An 18,530-nucleotide genomic window follows, 5' to 3' on the forward strand; every position below is an offset into this window, starting at 1 on the left:
AGGTTACCCAGAAGGAGAAATTTCTGTATTGCGCACACGTGTTGCCCACCCCCACCGCCCCGCCCCGGAAGCAGGGCGTCTAAGTGAAGAGGCGGAGAGTGCCGTCAGCCCCAGAGGAGAAGACCCAAGGCTGGGTGGGGTGGAAGGCCACGTCGAGCACCCCCAGGTCTCTGGTCAGGGCGTGCCCCTTGAGCACCTTCACGGGCACCAGCAGCGGGTTCTGCAGCAGGTCGCTGTGGGCAAGGGAGAGACTCAGGACGTGGGCAGAACCGTCCCCACGGGGCAAGGGCAGGCGGGGGCGTTGGCACTCACTTGTACACCATCCCGTGGCAGACGATGACACTGCCGTCATCGGATCCAGACGCGAAGAGCGGGTACCGGGGGTGGAAAGCCACGGCCCGGAGGGCCTTCTTGTGATGCCTGGAGCGGGGGGAACCAGGCTCAGTGAGGCAGGCGTCGGGGCAGGAAGCGACCGGTCGCCCACCAGCATCTCACCTTAGCACTCTGTACGGCTTGGTGGAGAGATCCATGTCAAACCACACGAGCTTGCTGTCATAGCTGCCGCAGATCACGTTGTCACCTGGGGGCAGATTCTGTGGTGGGGATTTGGTGGCCCTCCAAGTGCCACCCCCCCCCCACCGGGACACCCCCTTACCTGCTGGGTGCACCGCCAGGCTAGACACCCACTTGCAGTTGGGCATCAGCTTTTTGGTGAGCTCCTGGCGCAGCAGGTGGTAAAGGCGGACGCAGCGCTGGGAAGCCACGAGCAGGAAGGGCCGCGTGGGGTGGAAGGCTACACCCTGCACCTGGCCATGGCTGCGGCGGAAGGGGCTCTGGCTGCGGCGCCGGCTCAGCTGGTGGATCAGCACCTGGGTGTGGCCCGGAGTGGCCAGCACGACGGCCAGGTAGTCCCCGCGCCCGTGCCAGGTCACCTGCGTCACCGGCTACAGGGAGACGAGGTTGGGTTAGATGCGGCCCCTCCTCCGGGCCCCGCCCTCCGCCTGGGCCCCGCCCACCTTCCCGTGGTGGATGCGCAGGCGCAGGCCGCCCTGGCGCTCCTCCTCGGAGGCTTCCAGCCAGTGCGCGGGCTGTGAGGCGGCCTCCAGGGGTGGGGTGAAGGCGCTCAGCAGTTGGTCCGTGCTGCCCACCACCAGCCGGTCCCCCAAGGCCGGGTTCAGCAGCAGCACCGCGTCCTCACTGCAGTCAGAGCCAGATGGAGGTTCTCAGACATGGATCTGTCCCCCCACCCCCACCCCGCGCCCCCCGGGCCTCACTCACACTGCCACGGCCACCAGGCAGACGGTGGGGTGAGGGTTCCAGGCGACACTCTTCACCACACCGCCCACGGGCACGGTCCTCATGCAGCGGGCAGTGGCAACCTCCCAGAGTCGCACCGAGCCATCATCTGAACCTGGACACGCAAACAGGCCCTCAGTACCTGGCCCTCCAGGCCAGCCCACCCCGCCCCCACCGCGGAGCTGCCCCACCCGCGCCTACCTGATGCCAACCATTGGCCATCTGGGGAGACGCTGAGGCAGCGGACAAGATCGTTATGGCCCCTGTAGACCTGCAGAGAAAGGGCAGGGCGGTTAAGGCTGGACATTCAAGAGGCCTTTGCTCCCCACCACCCACCCTGTCTGCTCACCAAGGCCTGGCACGTGGGGAAAGGCTGCAGGTCCCGTGGCCGGGGCAGCTTGGGGATGAGGTCTTCAGGGTCCACGTTCACCTGAGTAGAGAACACAGGGTCAGCTGCGCCCATCCCCACTCCCCGCCCCTGCCTGGGCGCCACGGCGTACCCTCATCTTGCGCTGCCGTGGGCACAGGTAGAGGTCCAGGCAGCGCTCGAAGCGCTCCTGGATGAAGCGGCCGTAGGCAGGCACGGCCCGCAGGCTCGGGAACCGGCGCGGCAAGAAGCCGAGCTTCCTCTCATCAGGCTCCTGCTGCTCCCAGGCCAGGCGCTGTGGAGGCGGGAGTGAGCCAGGAGCCAGGGCCAGGCCAGGGGCCAGCCCAGACTCCACCGTGCACCAGGCCCACCTCCTCCTCGCTGGGCAGGTACTCGGGAGGCGGGTTGTAGGACTCTGAGTGGCCGGGCAGGGCCAGCTTGGGAGCAGGAACGTGCATCTTATGGCGACCCAGCACCGCATTGGGATCCTCCTGGGCCCACAGGTCGTAGAAGCTGGGAGTGTGGTCCCGAGGCCGGCGAGGCTGGATCCAGCCCATCTTGATGGCGTGCACCATGCGGGAGACCTACAGAGACGGCGGGTGAGGGGGGTGGGGGCAGGGCAGGCAGGCGCGCCCCAGGGATGGCCCACACCCACCTTCTCCTTCTCCACCAGGGAAGGGATGAAGCTGCGCTTGTCTGCAGGCCGGTTGGTCACTGGGTGGATCATTAGGTCCCCACTGAAGAAGTCCACAGCTGGCTGGGGGGCGAGCAGAGGAGGGTGGGCCTGGGCCCTGCAGGTGCCCCAACCCCAGGGCCAGCAGCTGCTGCCTACCTCGTAGGGATCGAAGCTCACGTCCCCGAACTGGCCCCTCTGCAGCCGCTGCACCAGGGCCACCTGCTCGTCCGTCAGCCGCACGCTGTGTCCCGTCATCCGGTCCCGCACCGTGCGCCTGGGGGGACCCAGTCAGAGCCCAGGCCCCGGCCCCGCCCCGCAGGCCTGCCCCGCCCACAGGCTCCGCCCCGCGCCCACCCACCAGTAGTCAGGGTCGTCCATCTGGTCCAGAAACTGGTCCAGCTCATCCCGGGTGCGCAGGGGCTTATAGATGCGCCGGCCGTCCAGGTCGTAGCCCACATGGGGAAAGTCATCGTACCACTCCAAGGGCACATTGCCCACCGTGTTCCGGATGTCCTGGGGCAGGAGGCCCGCGAGTCAGCAGCAGACACCCACCGTGCCCACCCCTCCCTCCAAGCCCCTCAGAAGACACAGGCCAGGAAAGGGAAAGGCAGAGCAAAGAGGCTGGCCTCCAGGCTGCAGAAGCAGCACCCAGGCACCCTGACTTTAGCTTCTCCCCGGGGTGTGACGTGGCAGGGCGGCCAGCACTGTCCCCCCCACCCCCCCCAGACCCTCGGAGGCGCCGGAGCTGTACCTTCACATTTTCCACTGAAGTGGTGCCAACCCCAGAGCCTCCCCCCTGGATTCCTTGGCCAGGGCTCTGGGCAGCCACAGGCAAGGGTGACCTCATCGCCCGTGGGCTCCCTCCCCTGGCGGGGGCCTTAGGCAAAACTGGGTAGCCACAGGCAGGGACTCAGGGAAGACCCCACCAGCCCACTCCAACAGGAGAGAAAGTCCACTGCACTGAGCCCGGCACACTTTCAGGGGCTCCCCCAGCCTCCCAGCCCTGCCCCCACCCCACCCTCAGTGGGCAGAGCAGTCACATTCCTGGACACACATTCCTGGTCGAGGCCCCTGCCAGCCGCCACCCTCCCTCCACCCAGTGCGGAGACTGCTGCCCAGGCGGCCGCTTCCTGCAACAGTAGCCACAGGAGGAGGGGCCCAGATGAGACTGCATGGCAGGCAACCTGGGAACCCCGACAGGGACAGGACCCTCTGGCCGTGGCCCCTCTGCACCTGCCCAGCCCCCAGCCTGCTGACCTGAGTCCTCCCCGCTCACCCTCCTCCAGGTGTGCCCAGGTCCCTGCCCACTGCTGGGAATGCCCGTCCTCCTGTGCTCCCCAAGTCCACACAGCCAGCCCTGGACTGGACAGACGTGGGGGGCCGAGAGAAGACCCATGGGGCATTCAGCAGGGGAACAGGGTGCGCGTGGGGGGTTCTCCAGGCAGTAGTGCAGGCAGGAGCCAGACCTGGAGGGTGGTGCCAGGAGGGGCAGGTGCAAGAAAGACAGGCTGTGCCGTCAGGTGAGTCCCACGAAAACCTGAGGGGGCAGTTGAGGGGGCTGGGGCTGGACTCCAGCCCCTCAGAGCGCCTCTGTGCCCTCTTTTGGGCACAGAAGGCCCAAGTGTACATGAGAGGGAGAGACAGACAGGGTGTGGCCAGGCGCTGGGGCCAGGGCATCTGGGTTAAGGCGGTCATGCCAAGTGAGAAGGCTGGGGTCACGGGTCCTGCTTGACCCTCCCTCCCGCCCCCTGCTAAGAGGGAGGAGGGGAGGCAGCAGCGCCCCTCACCCCCTGGAGGAGCACCCAGTCTCCCCACCCCACAAAGACAGCAGGATGCTCCAGGCCCCTTCACCATGGCGCGAGAAGGCAGAGGGACGGAGGGCCCCTGCTCCAAGCGGCCTCCAGGGGCTGGGAGGCGGGGAGGAGGGCGGGCCGGCGCGGGGGAGGGGCCGCCGCGGCTATAAAGGCTCGGCCCGCGGCCCCGCTCCAGCCCGGGACGCACACGTGCGCTCTGCGCCGCAGCCGCCACCGCGGGAGCCCGGAGACCCGCGTGCCCCTGGCCCGGGCGGCAGTGGCGGCGGCATGTGCGGCGCGCGACGGAGCTGACGGCGGCCGCCGGCCCCAGGTCCTTCGCAATGCTGCGTTCGGCGCCGCCCGGCCGCTACCTGTACCCTGAAGTGAGCCCGATGTCGGAGGACGAGGACCGAGGCAGCGAGAGCTCGGGTTCAGACGAGAAACCCTGCCGCGTGCACGCGGCGCGCTGTGGCCTCCAGGGCGCCCGGAGACGGGCCGGGGGCCGACGGGCGGGGGGCAGCGGCCTGGGGCCTGGAGGGCGGCCGGGCCGCGAGCCCCGGCAGCGGCACACGGCGAACGCGCGAGAGCGGGACCGCACCAACAGCGTGAACACGGCTTTCACCGCGCTACGCACGCTCATCCCCACCGAGCCCGCTGACCGCAAACTCTCCAAGATCGAGACCCTGCGCCTGGCCTCCAGCTACATCTCGCACCTGGGCAACGTGCTGCTGGTGGGCGAGGCCTGCGGCGACGGGCAGCCCTGCCACTCGGGGCCCGCCTTCTTCCACGCATCGCGTGCCGGCAGCCCCCCGCCCCCGCCGCCCCCACCCCCCGCCCGTGACGGCGAGAACGCCCAGCCCAAACAGATCTGCACCTTCTGCCTCAGCAACCAGAGAAAGTTGGTGAGTGTTGCCTGCGGGGTGTCCACGGAAAGGGAGGCTAGAAGGATGGGGCGGCCCCCACCTCCAAACCACCCCTGCAGCCCACACCTGCCGGGCAGAGAGGGCGGGGCCAAAAGCAGGCAGCGCCCCGAGCAGCGCCTGTGACACCCGCAGCCCCAGGTCCAGGGAGAGAGAAGACGAGGAGGGCCCGGCCAGAGCTGGTGGGTCCCCAGGACACAGGCTCCCATGGGGACAGAGAGGAAAGAGACCAAGGCAGGACCCGCACCAATGGGGAAGAAGCTAGGGGACCACACCAGGGTTGATCAAGCAACTCTGGCCACCCACCCTGCCATCAGGAGAAGGGGACTTGGGGGCAGTGAGGCAATCCCGCTGGGGTCCACTTGCTCTACCAGTGGCCTAAGGCTTACTGGGCACCTGCCTGCCCTCCCTGGACCCGGCTGCCCACTCAGACGCCACTGTGGCTGTGGGATCTGCTGGCAGGAGACTCGGGGGCTGGGGGAAGAGGGCCCTGCTGCGGGAGACGCTGGCCGGCTCTGATTTACGGCGCCTGCTGCGCATGGTGGCACCGGAAGAGCAGGGTGAGCAGGGAGAAAATACGGCGCGGCTCTCCCCAATCCCCATTTCCTCTCCAGACAGCACGCGTGAGCTCCTGGGGCCTGAACATCTGGGAGATTTAATTTTACAATTTCGGCTGTGCAGCAGCGCACTCTCCTCCCCAAACTGCTCGGGGAAGCCGGAGTGAGCGTGGAAGGGGGGTGCTTTCAGCGCACCCCGTGGGGAAGTCCGGAGGCGCAGGCTGGCGCTGGCCTCCACTTGGGCCCTGACACTGCCCTCCCCTCCGCAGAGCAAGGACCGAGACAGAAAGACGGCGATCCGGAGTTAGAGGCGATGTCGGGCCATCCGCAGAGAGCCCCAGACCTGACTCAGGCACAGGCCTCGCTGAGGGCGCCCCCAGGCCCGCCCGGCCCCAGCTGCGAGTGGGGCCGATGGACAGACAGGCGGCGGGATGCGCGGCCACCCCAGCACTTGCCTGGCCCCACTGGAGCTTTCCGTGCGGGCTCGCTACCTGGTTCTCCTCTGGCTACTATGTGCTAGCATTCTGTGTCTTTGATATGATAATATAAAGTCTGGAAATTTTGTATAATTAAAAACAAAACAGTATCTTCCAAACGCAGATACATGCTGTCCTCTGGAGCGGCCAGAACCTGTCCTGAGCAGAGCCCGAGCCCACACTCCCACCCTCAGGGCTGTGGTCTGTTCACGTCCTGGCCGCCCTGGGCCAAGGCCCCTGGTTCCTAGGGAAAGCCCCCACTTTGCAGGGCTCAGGGTCAGCCCCTGCTGCCAGGGAACTGCAGCATGGGGTCTGGAGACCAGTGAGAGGAGAGGGTGAGGAAAGACAACAGCCCCCCACACTTGGCAAGGGACAGAGCGGGACAGGCTGAAGCCAGGGAGCACTCCCGCCCCACCCCCGCTCCAAGGGCCACCAGGGGTCTGGGTGCCCCGAAAGAGAGGGCAGTGCATGCAGCGTGCCATGTGCTGGTCTCCTGGGCCGCGGCAACTCAGCCCCTGCCCGCAGAGCCCCAGGAAGTGGGGGGGTGGGGCACTGTCTGGCAGAAGGAGCCCCCAGGCTGTGCAGGCCTGAGGGTGTGAACCAGGTGCCTGTGTGTACTCCAGGTGCCCGCCCTGGCCCGCCCTGGCCCCAGAAGCCCTGCCCACAACAGAAGACCCCGGCCGCTCACCCAGCTAACCCGAAGGCCCCACCTGCCCATAAGGAGGGCAATTCAGGCCTCTCGGAGCTGAGCACAGCTGGCTAACCATTAAAGTCTTGCAGGTAACAATTACGACTTAGTGGCGTGAGCTCGCAGAGAAGCAAGCTGGGGGCAGCGCCGTGTGGCAACCCCCCCAGGCTGGCCAGCAGCCTGACTTCCGCCAGCCGGGCTGAGAGTGCCAGGGGCCAACCCCGGGCCCCAGGAGAGGCCAGGTGCCGAGGCCCACGTGGGCACCCCAACAGGGCAGGTCCAGAGCTGCCCCCTCCTCTTAACAGACAGGCTCCAGAGGACCAAGAAGCAGGAAGCAGTGGTGTAATTTTGGAGGAAATTCTCAAAGCCAGAGCCATTAAGGGTTGGCGGGGTGGGGGGGGGGGTGCTGTGTCCAATCTGATAGAAATATAACAGGATAAAAAGTCACAACGGCAGGTTCCACTCAGAGAGAAACCCAACCCCAAATTTCCTCTCCTTAATCCTGCAGGAGCCTACAGCTGGCCGGCAGGAGGGGGAGAGGGCACGCTCGGTCACTGCAGAAGCCCCCCGCCCCCGCCTGCCTAGAGAGCCAGGACTCTCAAGCAGAACGTGGGGGGCTGAGAAAGATACCTCTTCTGCTCCTGGGCACTGAAGACACTTGGAGAACCGACCTGGGAAGGGCGCTCCCGAGGGCCTCCAAGCTTGATGCTCCTGCTCCACTGGGCACCAGCAGTCCTGTGGGGACAGTCTGGGGCCTGCCTGCGCTCAACCACCCACCTCACCCACGCATACCTGGGCCGGGTGAGCCCAGACCCCCTCACAGATCCCCCCACAGACGACACACAGGTGCCCACTGCACAGCCAGAGTCACCAGACCGGTGCTGGGCAGAGGGGGGAGGGGTGGGAAGCATGCCCCACACAAAGGTGGAGGTGGGCACGGGGGACTCCCCCCAGAGCACAAGGACAAGCAGGGTGAGGCTGGAAGGTGTCTCGGGGGTGCCAAGTCAGTAGGAGAGGACAGGCCGCTGGGACGGTCCCCGGGGACAGCAGGTCCTGGCACAGGACGTGCGGCCAGGCCCTCAGCTGCCGGGCCTGGGACTCAACAGCGGCTGCAGCTTGGCCAGCCTCAGGCCTGGGCAGTGGGCCCGGTCGCTCCCTGAGCTGCACCGGTAGCAGCAGAGGCCGAGGGCCTGGCCCGCCAGCCAGCAGGAGAGGAGGGGCGGGGGCGGGGAGGAGCACACCGTCACCCTCCGCCGCTCCAGAAATTCAAACCAGACTGGGGGTGGTGGGCCGGCCGAGCCCCAGCGGGCGCGAGTCCACTCAGCCATCCACTGCAGCAGCCGGGCCCCACTCCCTGCCCAGGACCCGGCGCCCCACGCGTGCCCCGTGCAGCAGCGGGAAAAGAGGGCACGGCCCGCACCCTGGGCCAGCAGCCGCTCCTGAGTCCAAGCAGGCCTGGAAACGCGCCGATGGCCGTCAGAGCCAGGCTGTCAGCTCCCTGTCCCCAGCCCGGGGAACGAGCTGCTGGCGGCACCACGTGACCCGTCACCAGGCCGCCCGCCCTGGACCGGCCCACCCCCACCCTGCACAGCACCTGCGGCTGCCAGGAAGCACATGTGACCCCACGGGGGCCGCGCCCGCCGACCCCTCCAGGGCCCAGACACCCCGGCCCACACTCTCCGGGGAGTGGGGAGGGGGGACACGGACGCGCATCCGTGCGGCGCCCCGCCCCCGGCAGCTCCGGACACCCGCGGCCACCGCTGATGTGTCGGCTGGGATTTTTCCGTTCTCGAAGAGCCCCCTCCCCCTCCCCCTCCCCAAAGTGGCTGCAGCTGTCAGGACCGCAGATTGGAACTGCAGGTACGGCGCTGGCCCGCTGCCCGCCTCCCTCCCGTGTCTGTCTGAGGGAGAGGAAGCCGGCCCACCTCTGGAATCCTTCACTCTCTCCTCGTTCGCCTCTCCCACCTGTCCCCCGGGAGCGCGGGGTCAGCCGCCCTCACTCTGGCGCGCTCTTCCCCTTGCCCCGCTCCGATTACAATGCCGGCAGTGTTCCCTCCGCTCCCCCGCCTCCCGCAAAGCGCCCTCTGTGGCGGGGGCGCCCGGCCGCGTGCCCCAGGCCACCTGCTGCCGCTGGACCTCCACAAGGTGCCCACACGAGGAGCCCTGGGCTACAGCCCCAAGGCAGAAGGCCAGGTCCCGAAGGCCGAAGCCAGCAGAGCAGCCCCGCAGGGCTCGGCTGAGAGGAGCCCGCCCGCTATACCGTGGGGGTGGGGGCGCTGGGAACGCAGACTCGGAGCCCCCCTTCCAAACCTCCCCTGCTGCGTATGATCCTCACAGAAGCGCTGCCAGCCAGGCCCGCTGCTGAACCTCTGGACACGTCTGGGCTCCGGGACCCTCCAAGCCCACTCCTTGGCCCCTATCAGTGCCTCAGGGCTGCTGAAGGGCAAAGAAGCAAGTCTGCCCCCACCAAGGGTCCCGGGGTGGGGGGAGGCCCCCTCCTCCCGGGTCCTCAGATACCCAAGACAGCCCCACCCTCTCCATTACCCAGGGAGCGTGGGCGTCCCCACGTGGGGCGGCGGCTCCCAGAAACGCCTTGGGCCGCAGGAGACGGGCACGGCCCCCGCAGAGTGCCAAACGCCCATTCTGAGTCCCACGATGCTGCGGCCACCTCCAAGATCCCATTGCGGGAACTCACCCAGAGCCTCCAGCGCCAGCCCCGCCTATGCCCCACTCCGCAGCCAGGCGGTCAACCACCTTTCAGACAGGACTTGCCCCCCCCACACCTGCCTGCCAGCCCCAAGCTCCTGGGGCCATGCCTCCAGCCCGCACGGAGCCCCAGCTTGGGCTCCTGCCACCCAGGAAACTGGCTCCCGGTGGGCACATGGCAGGCCGAGCCTCTATCGCCCATTTACCCAGGCCAGAGAAAGGTGGGCTCTGAAGGCGCCCCACCCTCACCTGCCCCGCCCCACCCCCCCAGGGGAGCGCCGTCTCCTGACCGGGACCACTGGACCCCGGCGGCTGGTCCTGGAGGGAGGAGGGCACCCCGCACACCAGAACACGGCGGGCCTGGCTCAGAGGTGGTGCTTGGCAGAGGGACCCGGGGCACCCCGAGGTCACGGCCACCACACCCATCCAGCAAGGCCACCTGCGAGGCCCCGGCCCCAGGCCCCTCTCAAGCGAGGAGGCGGGGAGACCGCAGGGGAGACCGCAGGGGCGGCCGGAGCCCAGTCGCGGGGGTGGGGGTGGCCAGGGAGGCCGGCAGCCCACGAGGCCCAGCCGAGCCGAGAGGCACGCTCTGCACAACAGCTCGAAACCCGAGCCGCCGCCGTGCCGCCAGCAGCGAGTGCGCCGAGCGCCGCGCCGGGGCGGGCCCAGCGAGGCTGCTGCCGCTCGGTAGCGGGAAGCCGTCAGCGGCGCCTGCGGGAGAGCGGAGGGGGCCGCCCGCCGCCGCTGCTCTCGGCCCGCCGCCCCCGGCCTCAGTTTCTCCCAGGCTGGAGCCGGGACCGCCTGCGAGGGCCGCCGCACCGGCCCCGAGCGGCCGGATGAGATCACGTCTGTGGGGGAGGGGCGCGGGCGGGTGGGGGCGGGGCTCTCCCACTCGCGGCCGCAGGGACCCCCGCCAGGCTGGCGGTTCGGCCAGGCACTGCCCAGGGTGAGAACCGGGAGGATGGCACCGTGGAGGCCGAGCTAGGACGCAGGATGTGGGTGTCCAGCTGAGAAGGGGAACCCTCACTCACCGGCCAGCGCCCTGGGCAGGGGACCCCCAAAGCTGGGCCCAGCAGAAGCCAACAGTCAGAGCACCTAGAAGCCCGAGGGTCCCCCAGCCCAGGCTGTAAGTTCAAACAAGGCCCGGGGAAGAGGAGACCAGGCACTGCCACCCCTCAGGCCCTCCCCCAGGAACACCTTGTCCGGACACCCCCGCCCACTGCTGCAGGCCAGCCAGGGCCAGAGTGGGGTCCTGGCACCACGGACCACCTCCAAGGATGCTGTGGAGAAGGGGCTGCCTGACACCCTACGACCGATGTTCTGGGGCTGTGGGCCCTCACAGATGCCATCCAGAGCCCGGGGTCAGGGTCCCTGCGCCCCTCCTGAGCTCTCGCCACCCCAGCCTCCCAAGCCTCTTCCTGAAGCCCACCCTGCAGAGACGCCGTGATGGGGTGGGGGTCACTTCTCAGGGAGGAGAGCCTTAGCCAGGCCGGCCTGGCCCTGCCGCCCCCTGGGCCGTGGCCGGCTGCACTGGCAGAAGCCGGCTCTTGCTGTCACTCAGGCCCACATATGGGATAGTCATCGCCAGAGGAAGCGGCCCCCCCAGCCCCCGCAGCGGCTCCAGAACGGGGCAGGCCAGGAGGAGCACCTCCCCGCGGGCGGCCCGAAGCCCCTCCCCCGGCCTCTGCACTCCATTTACAATCATCATCGATTTCTCAAAATACCGAATATAAAAAAGTAGCCGACAGGATGTGGCTGCCGACAGCCAGAGCCCCTGGGAGGGGGAGACAGGCCGGGAGCTGTGCTGCATGGCCCCCCTTCACTGAGTGCGCCCGCTGCTCCGGCCAGGAAACCAATTTATTTTGTTTTGTCTCTGTTCTCTGAACGCACAGAGACTGGATCGGGCGGGCGGCCAAGGCTCCTGCAGCCGCTGCCAAAAGAGCGGAGGATGGGGGTAGAAGCCGTGCAGGGGAGGGGGCGCGTGTCTCCCCAGCCGGGACAGCCCCTGACAGGCAGCAGGAAGAGCTGCTAGGGGTGGGGACCGCGGTCTCTGCAGGCCCCGCAGCCCAAGGAGGCTCACACCAGGGCAGGGGGCAGAGGGGCCTCAGGCCCCGCCCCCTGGGGAGCAGGGACACACCAGTGAGGGGTGGGCAGGAGAGCACCCGTCACCTCCAGCGGGGAGCCCCTGAGCCTCAGACCCCCCAAGAGCCCATGGGCAGCCCCGGGCAGCCAAGTCACAGCCACCTCTGGCCAGACGGGGCACCCCAGCCTGTCAGCAGGCTTTCCCCGTGAGACCAGATGCACCCAGGGCCATGGCAGCCGGGCCTCCAGGACACCCGGGAGGAGGGGGCAGAGCACAGATGCAGGGCCTGCCCCCCACCCCCACCCCCACCCGGGGGACAGCATAGGCTGGCTGTTGGAGGAAGCCTGTCCACGCCCACCCAGAACGGAAGCACAGCCCCCACAGAAGATGCGGTGCCCCCCGCCTGCCAGCGGCGCCCCCACAGCCCAGAGCCAGGACATGGGCACAGGGTGGCTGCGCTGCGCCCAGCTGCCCTGCCCACGATGACACACACACTCCTGCAGTCATGTGTCCCCGACCCTGAAACTGCTCTTCCAGACAGGCCTGGGGCCACGCCAGGACGCCCACTCGGGCCTCGCGGTGGCCACACAGCCCACCCTGCAAGGGGGAAGCTGTGGCCCAGCCTACCTCCTCGTCGGAGCTGTCCTCCGCATACTCGCCCTCACCCGGCACACTTGCCACCTCCGTCCGTGGGCAGGGGGTCCTGGCCTGGGAAGGGAAGAGAGGGAGGGAGGTTACTTCAGGACCCGGGGCAGACTGTGGGCCAGGGCACCCTGCCCCTCCTGCCCACACTGGGGCCGAGGTCCCGCACCGCAATCTCTAAGCAGCTCTGACCTGGTCCCACTGCCAGGGAAAGAATATGGACAGCCCCAATCTAAGTGGGTCTCTTGGGGAGGGGGTTTCCACCCAGGGTGAGCCTCTGTCAAGGGCCATCGCGATATCCAAGCTCACGGGGAAGACCCCAGAGAGGGGCTGACATTACGTGAGGCACCCCTGCACCCCTTAACGAAAAAAACAGTTGCAAGTCTCCTGGCTCAAAGGCCCAGCTGAGCCCAGAGCCAGCCTGGGGTCAGAGGACAAAGCAGGGGTGGCCTCTTGGCAGCAACAGATAAAGGCCGGGGTCACCCCCAACTGGGTCAGTCCATCCAGGGGAGGCCAGGCTCTCAATGTCGGCCACCAGCACAGGGGCCACCTCGGCCCAGCCTAGAGTCAGACCCTTAGCCTGAGGAGGGCACGTTCAGCCCAGCTGGCCGAGGGCCTGGACAGGTACCCACACCCTCAGAGCGCTGGGAGGACTGGCCCCGGGCTGACCCCGCCCACCAGGCCAGTGAGTGGGTGCCACTGGGCATTGACACCCCAACCTGGAAAACAGATCCTCCCCTGGCGGGGTGGGAATCGGGTGTACCGGAACTGAGACTGATGGGGAAAACAGCCTGTATCCGCCCCCCCGGCCGCCCCTCTCCGGGGGCAGTAAAGCGTCGGGAGCAGGAGCCCCGCTCCCCTGCCCGGGCCGGAGCCAGAAGCCGCCCAGCAGCTTTTCCTCCCGCCCGCCAGCTTCTCCCTCCGTGTGAGGAGGCTGTGAGAGTAAGTTTTTTTCCAGGCCAGGAAAAGGCGAGATTCGGTTTCCACGTCTCTCCCACCCTTGCTCCCCAGGCTGTGCGCTGCGGGAGCCCTGCCCGCTGAAAGTGGGTCAGCCCTGCCGGGCGGGCGGCCTGCGGGGAGGGGGCACAGGGGCCAGCCCGCCCTGAGCTCCCCGCCCACCCTGCCCGGAGCATCCAGAGGACATACCTGCCCGGGGCCAGGCCGGGAGGACCCTGTGGGGAGCAGGCGGGGAGCCGCTCTGAGTCTCCTCAAGACCCTGAGGCCAGCCCGCAGCCACTAGGACCCGCGTGGGCCACCCTGCTCCAGCCGCTCAGGCCCCGGGGGCCCCGCACCACAGGCCGCGGTCCCGAGCCCTGGCAGCGACCACAGGCGTGGCAGCCCCAGTGCCGTCTGGAGCCAGACACGGGTGGGGGCTCAGCGGTGGTGGGGGTGGGCGGCACCCAGCGGCGGGGCTCCGGGCTCCTGCCAGAGCCACCGGCGAGGGCTCTGCTCAGGGCGTGGGACAGCCTCCCTCCAGAGGCGCCGGCAAGGCCGCCGGCAGCCGCCAGGGGGCAGCCGTGACGCAGGGCCCGGCAGGGCCGGGACCAGGCCGACCAAGCACCCGCAGCCCTCCAAAGCCTGGAGACCCGGGGGCACCCCAGCGTACCCTTCCTCCTCTTCCTCACACGGTCCAGCCCCAGCCCCCCACATCCTCAGACGCAGGCACCAGATGGTGTGGTCTGCCCAGAGCCACACCCGCCCCCAGACAGGCTCAAGGCCATGTGGTGTGGGGGCCCACACGTGGATGGCTGGGGGCCCACAAGCGAGACCAGAGGGAAGTGAGGTCCTGAAGGCAAGTGTCTTAGCCAAGGGGGCCAGGCGACCACGACAGGCCTCTCCTGGGAGGGGCTGCAGCTTCGCACAGCTGAGGCGGTTTTTAACTTCAGTTACAAAGGTTTGAGTTTCTTCCGGATGAGAGGCACCGTCTGTGCGCTCCCACCCCGATCTGGGGGACGAGCCCCGGGGGAGCAGCCCACAGTGGGGGTCTTAGGCGGGCTGCTCTGCCCACCCCTCTTGCTGCCCTCCACAACAGGTTCTCACCAGGACTGCTGTGAAGAGTTGCCCTGCTGCACGTAAGAGCCCCACACAGGTCACCCCACCTGACCCCTAACTAGGACATGTTAAGCCTCTGAGGGCAGAGCTACCAGAGCTCTAGGGAGCACAGGAGAAGTTGACATGCTTCTGAGCAACTGAGGGGTGCCGTGGGACCCCTCAAACCCACTCATCACGTCACCCCAGACTGACACCATCACTCTCCGCCTGAACTCTCATCACCAGAAACAACAGTCTGATGCTGGGCCAGGCACAGCTCCCCCATGGGGGCCCCCGCTCCAGCCTCTGGGTCGCGCTGGGGTTCTCTGGGACAGGCCCAGAGTGCCCTGCCTCAGGTGGCCTCACTAAGCAACCTAGGACATGGAGTAACATGGCCTGCTCCCTCCCCAGGCACCAGACCCTGCCCACTGCTCCCAGGAGAGCACCTCCTGCCCAAGGGTTCGCAGTAAGCTCCTAAGCTCTAGGCACAGATAGTTTGGGCAGAACTCATTGTAAGTTACCTAGGAAATGGTAATTCCACGTTGGACATCCTTAGTGAGTCTTTTGTTACATTCTTGAATGTGGCAAGCAGACTGAACTAATAGAAATGGGAACTTGTGTATGAAAAAGTAAGAAAACAAAATAGGAGAAAACCCACACAAGTGTTATAAAAAGGACAAGACCAAACACAAGAAGTAGGAAAAAACAGATCTAAACAAGCATGACCAGGAAAGAATGGCAAAAAGCACCTGATACGCTCCACGACAAGAGCCAGACATCTCTCCTGACAGAGAAGCTGCCCAAAGTGCCCCCAAGCACTGCTGGGGGTGTGGAGCGAGGCCGGGTGCACGGGAGGGGCCAGGCCCAAGGTGGAGATGGGAGGGTGGGGCCGGGTGCAGGAGGGGAGTGGGGCCAGCGGAGGTGAAGTGCGGGGCAGGCTAGCAGAGGACGCACCAAAGGTGAGGGTGAGGCTGGGGAGGCTTCCTGCTTCGCACGGCCCACAGCCTGCACACCTGGAACCCACAGAATCAGGGAGCAGGGCTCCCTGGAAGAGTGACCCTTCCACCATGGAACTCTTATCGGGAGAGAGAGAACGGGCTCCCTCCTGTGTCAGCCACTGGCCACCTTTGTCCCCAGCTAAGCGTCTGGGCCAGGCACTTTCCACTCCAGACGGAGGCCTGAAGAAGCACACTCCCAGCTGGGGCCCCCTGCCGGCCTGCACGCAGGTCCTTGACGTCTCCCCAGCACGCCCCTGAACACCACAGGGGCTGTCCCCCATCCTTAGCAGGAAAGAGCAGAAGCCTCGAGACAAAGTTGCAGGCGGTGCGTCCTGCTAAGGGTCGCTGAGGGCGCAGTGAGCGGAGCTGGTGAAACACCAGCCAGGAGCCCCGCTAAGCTGGCGGAGAGGGTGGTGGGGGGTGGGGGCAAGTCATTTAAGTCCACACGTCGTCTAAACCGCACCAGGGCCGTGGCTGTGGCCAGCACCACAGGAGCTCGAGGCTGCCATTCCAGAGTTGGGCTGCACGGCGGAGGGGCTGGTGGCCACCGGAGCATCACTGCCACGTGGATCCTAAAGCTGCGGGGTGGGGACGCTCCCTGCCGAGGCTGCACGAGGTCCCACAGCAGGGCCTCGTGACACAGGGCGGCCACGGACTGTGACAGGGGAAGGTGGTCAGCAGACCCTCGAGAGGGCCCTGAGCCAGCGAAGGGCCCTTGTGGTGGAAAGGTTTCATAGGCAAGCAGCCCTGCATTGGCTTCAGGATGCGAGGAGCAGGCTAACACAGAGCACGACAGAGCTGTCACAGAGGCAAGACCATCCAGCCATGAACTGCGGTCACCGGGAGAGTGAAGGGGGCGGATGGGAACACCTCCTCTCCCAAATGGTGCCACTCGATGTCACTGTTTGTCAAGGAGGCGGAGGAGGGGCCCACCTTAGGTCACGCACAGAAATCCCACCTCAGGCTTTGCCCCGAGGAAGCCAGCTGACAGCTAAGTCTAGCAGGCAGCCTGAGACCCAGGAGAAGTACTGTCAGGATTCCTGTGGACAGAGCACAAGACTGTGCTCTAGAGCTCAGGGCTCCTCGGCTCCAAGCAGCGTCCTGCCCCGCCCTCGCTGCTCCCAAAGGAGGAGGGAGGCGGCCCTGGGTCTGTGGAGAAGGAGGGATCGGTGCTAGGGGCCCTCAGAGAGCCTGATGCCCGCAGGCACTATCTTGGCCGTGGTCGTCTGGGGTGTGGGGAGCCCTCGGGAGACTCCTGGCTCACCCACCTGCTGCCCAGGGCTCCGGTCCATCCTGCCGAGCTGCTTGCTGGTGCCCGCCCCCTCCTCTTCCAAGGCAGCGTCGTCCTCAGTGCTGTCGCTGCCGGACTCTTCCAGGCCTGAGAACACACTCTCCTCGCTGTCGCTGTCACTGAGGCCAGGATCACTGCCAAGCATGCGGCTGGGGGCCGGCGCGCTGAGGAGAGAGGGCTGCCAGCGGCATGGCACTGATGACCCCAGCCCACCCGCCAGGCGCCTGGCGCTGACCCACAGCCTGTGCAGCCGCCCCATGGCCACAGCCCACAGGCCACAGCCCCCAGCTCCACCGACACCATCCACCCAACCCGGGCCTCCTTCACCACCCACCTCCACCGCCAGCAGGCCTCCTGCCCTTGGAGGAGACATTCAGTCAGAGTCCCACAAGAAAAGGACTTTCCAAGGAGCTCAATTACCATCACATCACCCGCACCAGCCCTCCACCCTCCACGCCCAAAAGCCACGCCCTGGAGCACTGGCTTTCACATCTCCAGAGCTACCAGGGCACCAGGGTGGGGTCTGGGACAGGCAGAGGACCACAACCTGAGGTGCTTTTCCCGTCAGAAGAGGACTCTATCCAACCAGATTGGGACTGACAGTTTATCAGTAAATTGTAAAGACTGGTTGAAGAGACATAAAAATGATGCAAACTTTATTTAAAACCAAGTGTTTTGGTTCACCACCCCATGGGATAGGACCAGAGCTTCCTCTGAGCAGAGGTCTGCTGACCAGACACCACCCAATCCCTAAGTTCACAAGACCCATGCACTTAGAGAGGGAACACAAGAACTTACAGACTTTCAGCAAGCACTTATTTGAATGGAGAACCCTAGATTTCTGCTTTTTAATAGCTATTAATTCTCTCAGCTAACAGGAAAGCCTGCACTCACCAATTAATTTGGCAGCACTCAACTGAACTTCCACAGAAATGACTCTGATACACACTATCTTCAATGCTTAGTAAGCTACACAATTACAACAGCAAATAAAAATGGCACAAATGGCTTGGGCACAAACACAAATGGCTGCTGAGGATATAGAGCTGAGTGATGGAAGCAGGCGAGCCTGGTGCCCAGAATGCCTGCTGGCGGGAGAGCAGCAGAACTGGTCAGGGTGAAGGGGCTGCCTGACAATCCAGCAACATGGAGTGCCCCCTTAAGGAGACGCGCTGGACAAGCTTTGGAGGGCTGATGACACCACAAATCCCGCTACATAGCAGGAGTGGTTTTGAGCGCAGTTAAAAAAGGATGTGGCCAATACAGCAGGCACTGCCTTCCTATCCTCGTGTCCTTTTACAACGTACCCGACGTATCAGTAACGTACTAACAGGCTCAAACCTCTTTAATGCAGGAACCACAATTCAAAGCGCTAGGGAGGCCACGCTCACGATGCCAGCCCCTCTTGCTAGTTCGCTCCGGTCCACACTTCTCCAACCACACTGCGGGAGCCCCTGCCTAGGACGCCCCACGAGGCCACCGCCAGCAAAGAGCCGGCGACCCGCCTCCTCGCACTCCTGTGCCCTGCTCCCCGGCGCTGGCCCCCCGGAGCCGCCATGTGCGGCCCTGCCGCGCCACCACGTCCCGCTCGCGCACCCCGCGGTCACCTCCTCCAGCTCCAGCTCCGGCTCCGGCTCCGGCGGCCGCTTTCCGGGCCGCGTCACTGTCGCCGCCGCCACCGCGCGCCCCTCGCCCCGCGCGCCAGCCATGCTCCCGGACCGCCTGGACCCGCGCCGCCACTTCCGGCAGCTAACAGACCGCGTGGGCCCCGGGGCGGGGCCCGCGGGGTCAGAGGGCGAAGGGCGGGCCGAAATGGGCTGGGCCGGCACGCGCACGCGCGCTGTAGGGACGCGGGCGGGCGGGCGGCGCCGGCGGGAGCGCGCCCGTCGCAAGATGGCGGCGGCCATGCCAGGCCTCGGGGCCGTGTGTGCGCAGCGGGCGACGGCAGCGCGGCCCAGGCAGCAGGCGCGGCGGCTGCGCTAGCCCAGCCCTCGGCTCCTCTTTGC

The 18,530-nt window shown here is 66.7% G+C and overlaps 2 protein-coding genes across 2 annotated transcripts; one reads left to right on the forward strand and one right to left on the reverse strand.

Moving 5' to 3' along the window:
* Positions 1–3: 3 nt before the first annotated feature.
* On the reverse strand, positions 4–18,432 carry BOP1 (BOP1 ribosomal biogenesis factor). Its single transcript, XM_043484276.1, has 16 exons — positions 18,132–18,432; positions 16,502–16,702; positions 12,190–12,270; positions 2,698–2,852; positions 2,496–2,613; positions 2,319–2,420; positions 2,035–2,247; positions 1,797–1,958; positions 1,646–1,726; positions 1,498–1,567; positions 1,279–1,411; positions 1,017–1,197; positions 656–944; positions 496–580; positions 313–420; positions 4–233 (listed from the first exon to the last, which is right to left on the reverse strand). The coding sequence occupies exons 1-16, from the start codon at positions 18,429–18,431 to the stop codon at positions 80–82; spliced, it is 2,433 nt and encodes an 810-aa protein (XP_043340211.1). The 5' UTR covers position 18,432; the 3' UTR covers positions 4–79.
* SCX (scleraxis bHLH transcription factor) lies at positions 4,271–6,204 on the forward strand. The gene is made up of 2 exons (XM_043484446.1): positions 4,271–5,034; positions 5,879–6,204. Exons 1-2 carry the CDS (start codon positions 4,474–4,476, stop codon positions 5,915–5,917), a joined length of 600 nt encoding a protein of 199 aa, XP_043340381.1. The 5' UTR covers positions 4,271–4,473; the 3' UTR covers positions 5,918–6,204.
* Positions 18,433–18,530: the final 98 nt, after the last annotated feature.

Source organism: Cervus canadensis, chromosome 12 (genome assembly GCF_019320065.1).
Source record: "Cervus canadensis isolate Bull #8, Minnesota chromosome 12, ASM1932006v1, whole genome shotgun sequence".
Taxonomy (NCBI): domain Eukaryota; kingdom Metazoa; phylum Chordata; class Mammalia; order Artiodactyla; family Cervidae; genus Cervus; species Cervus canadensis.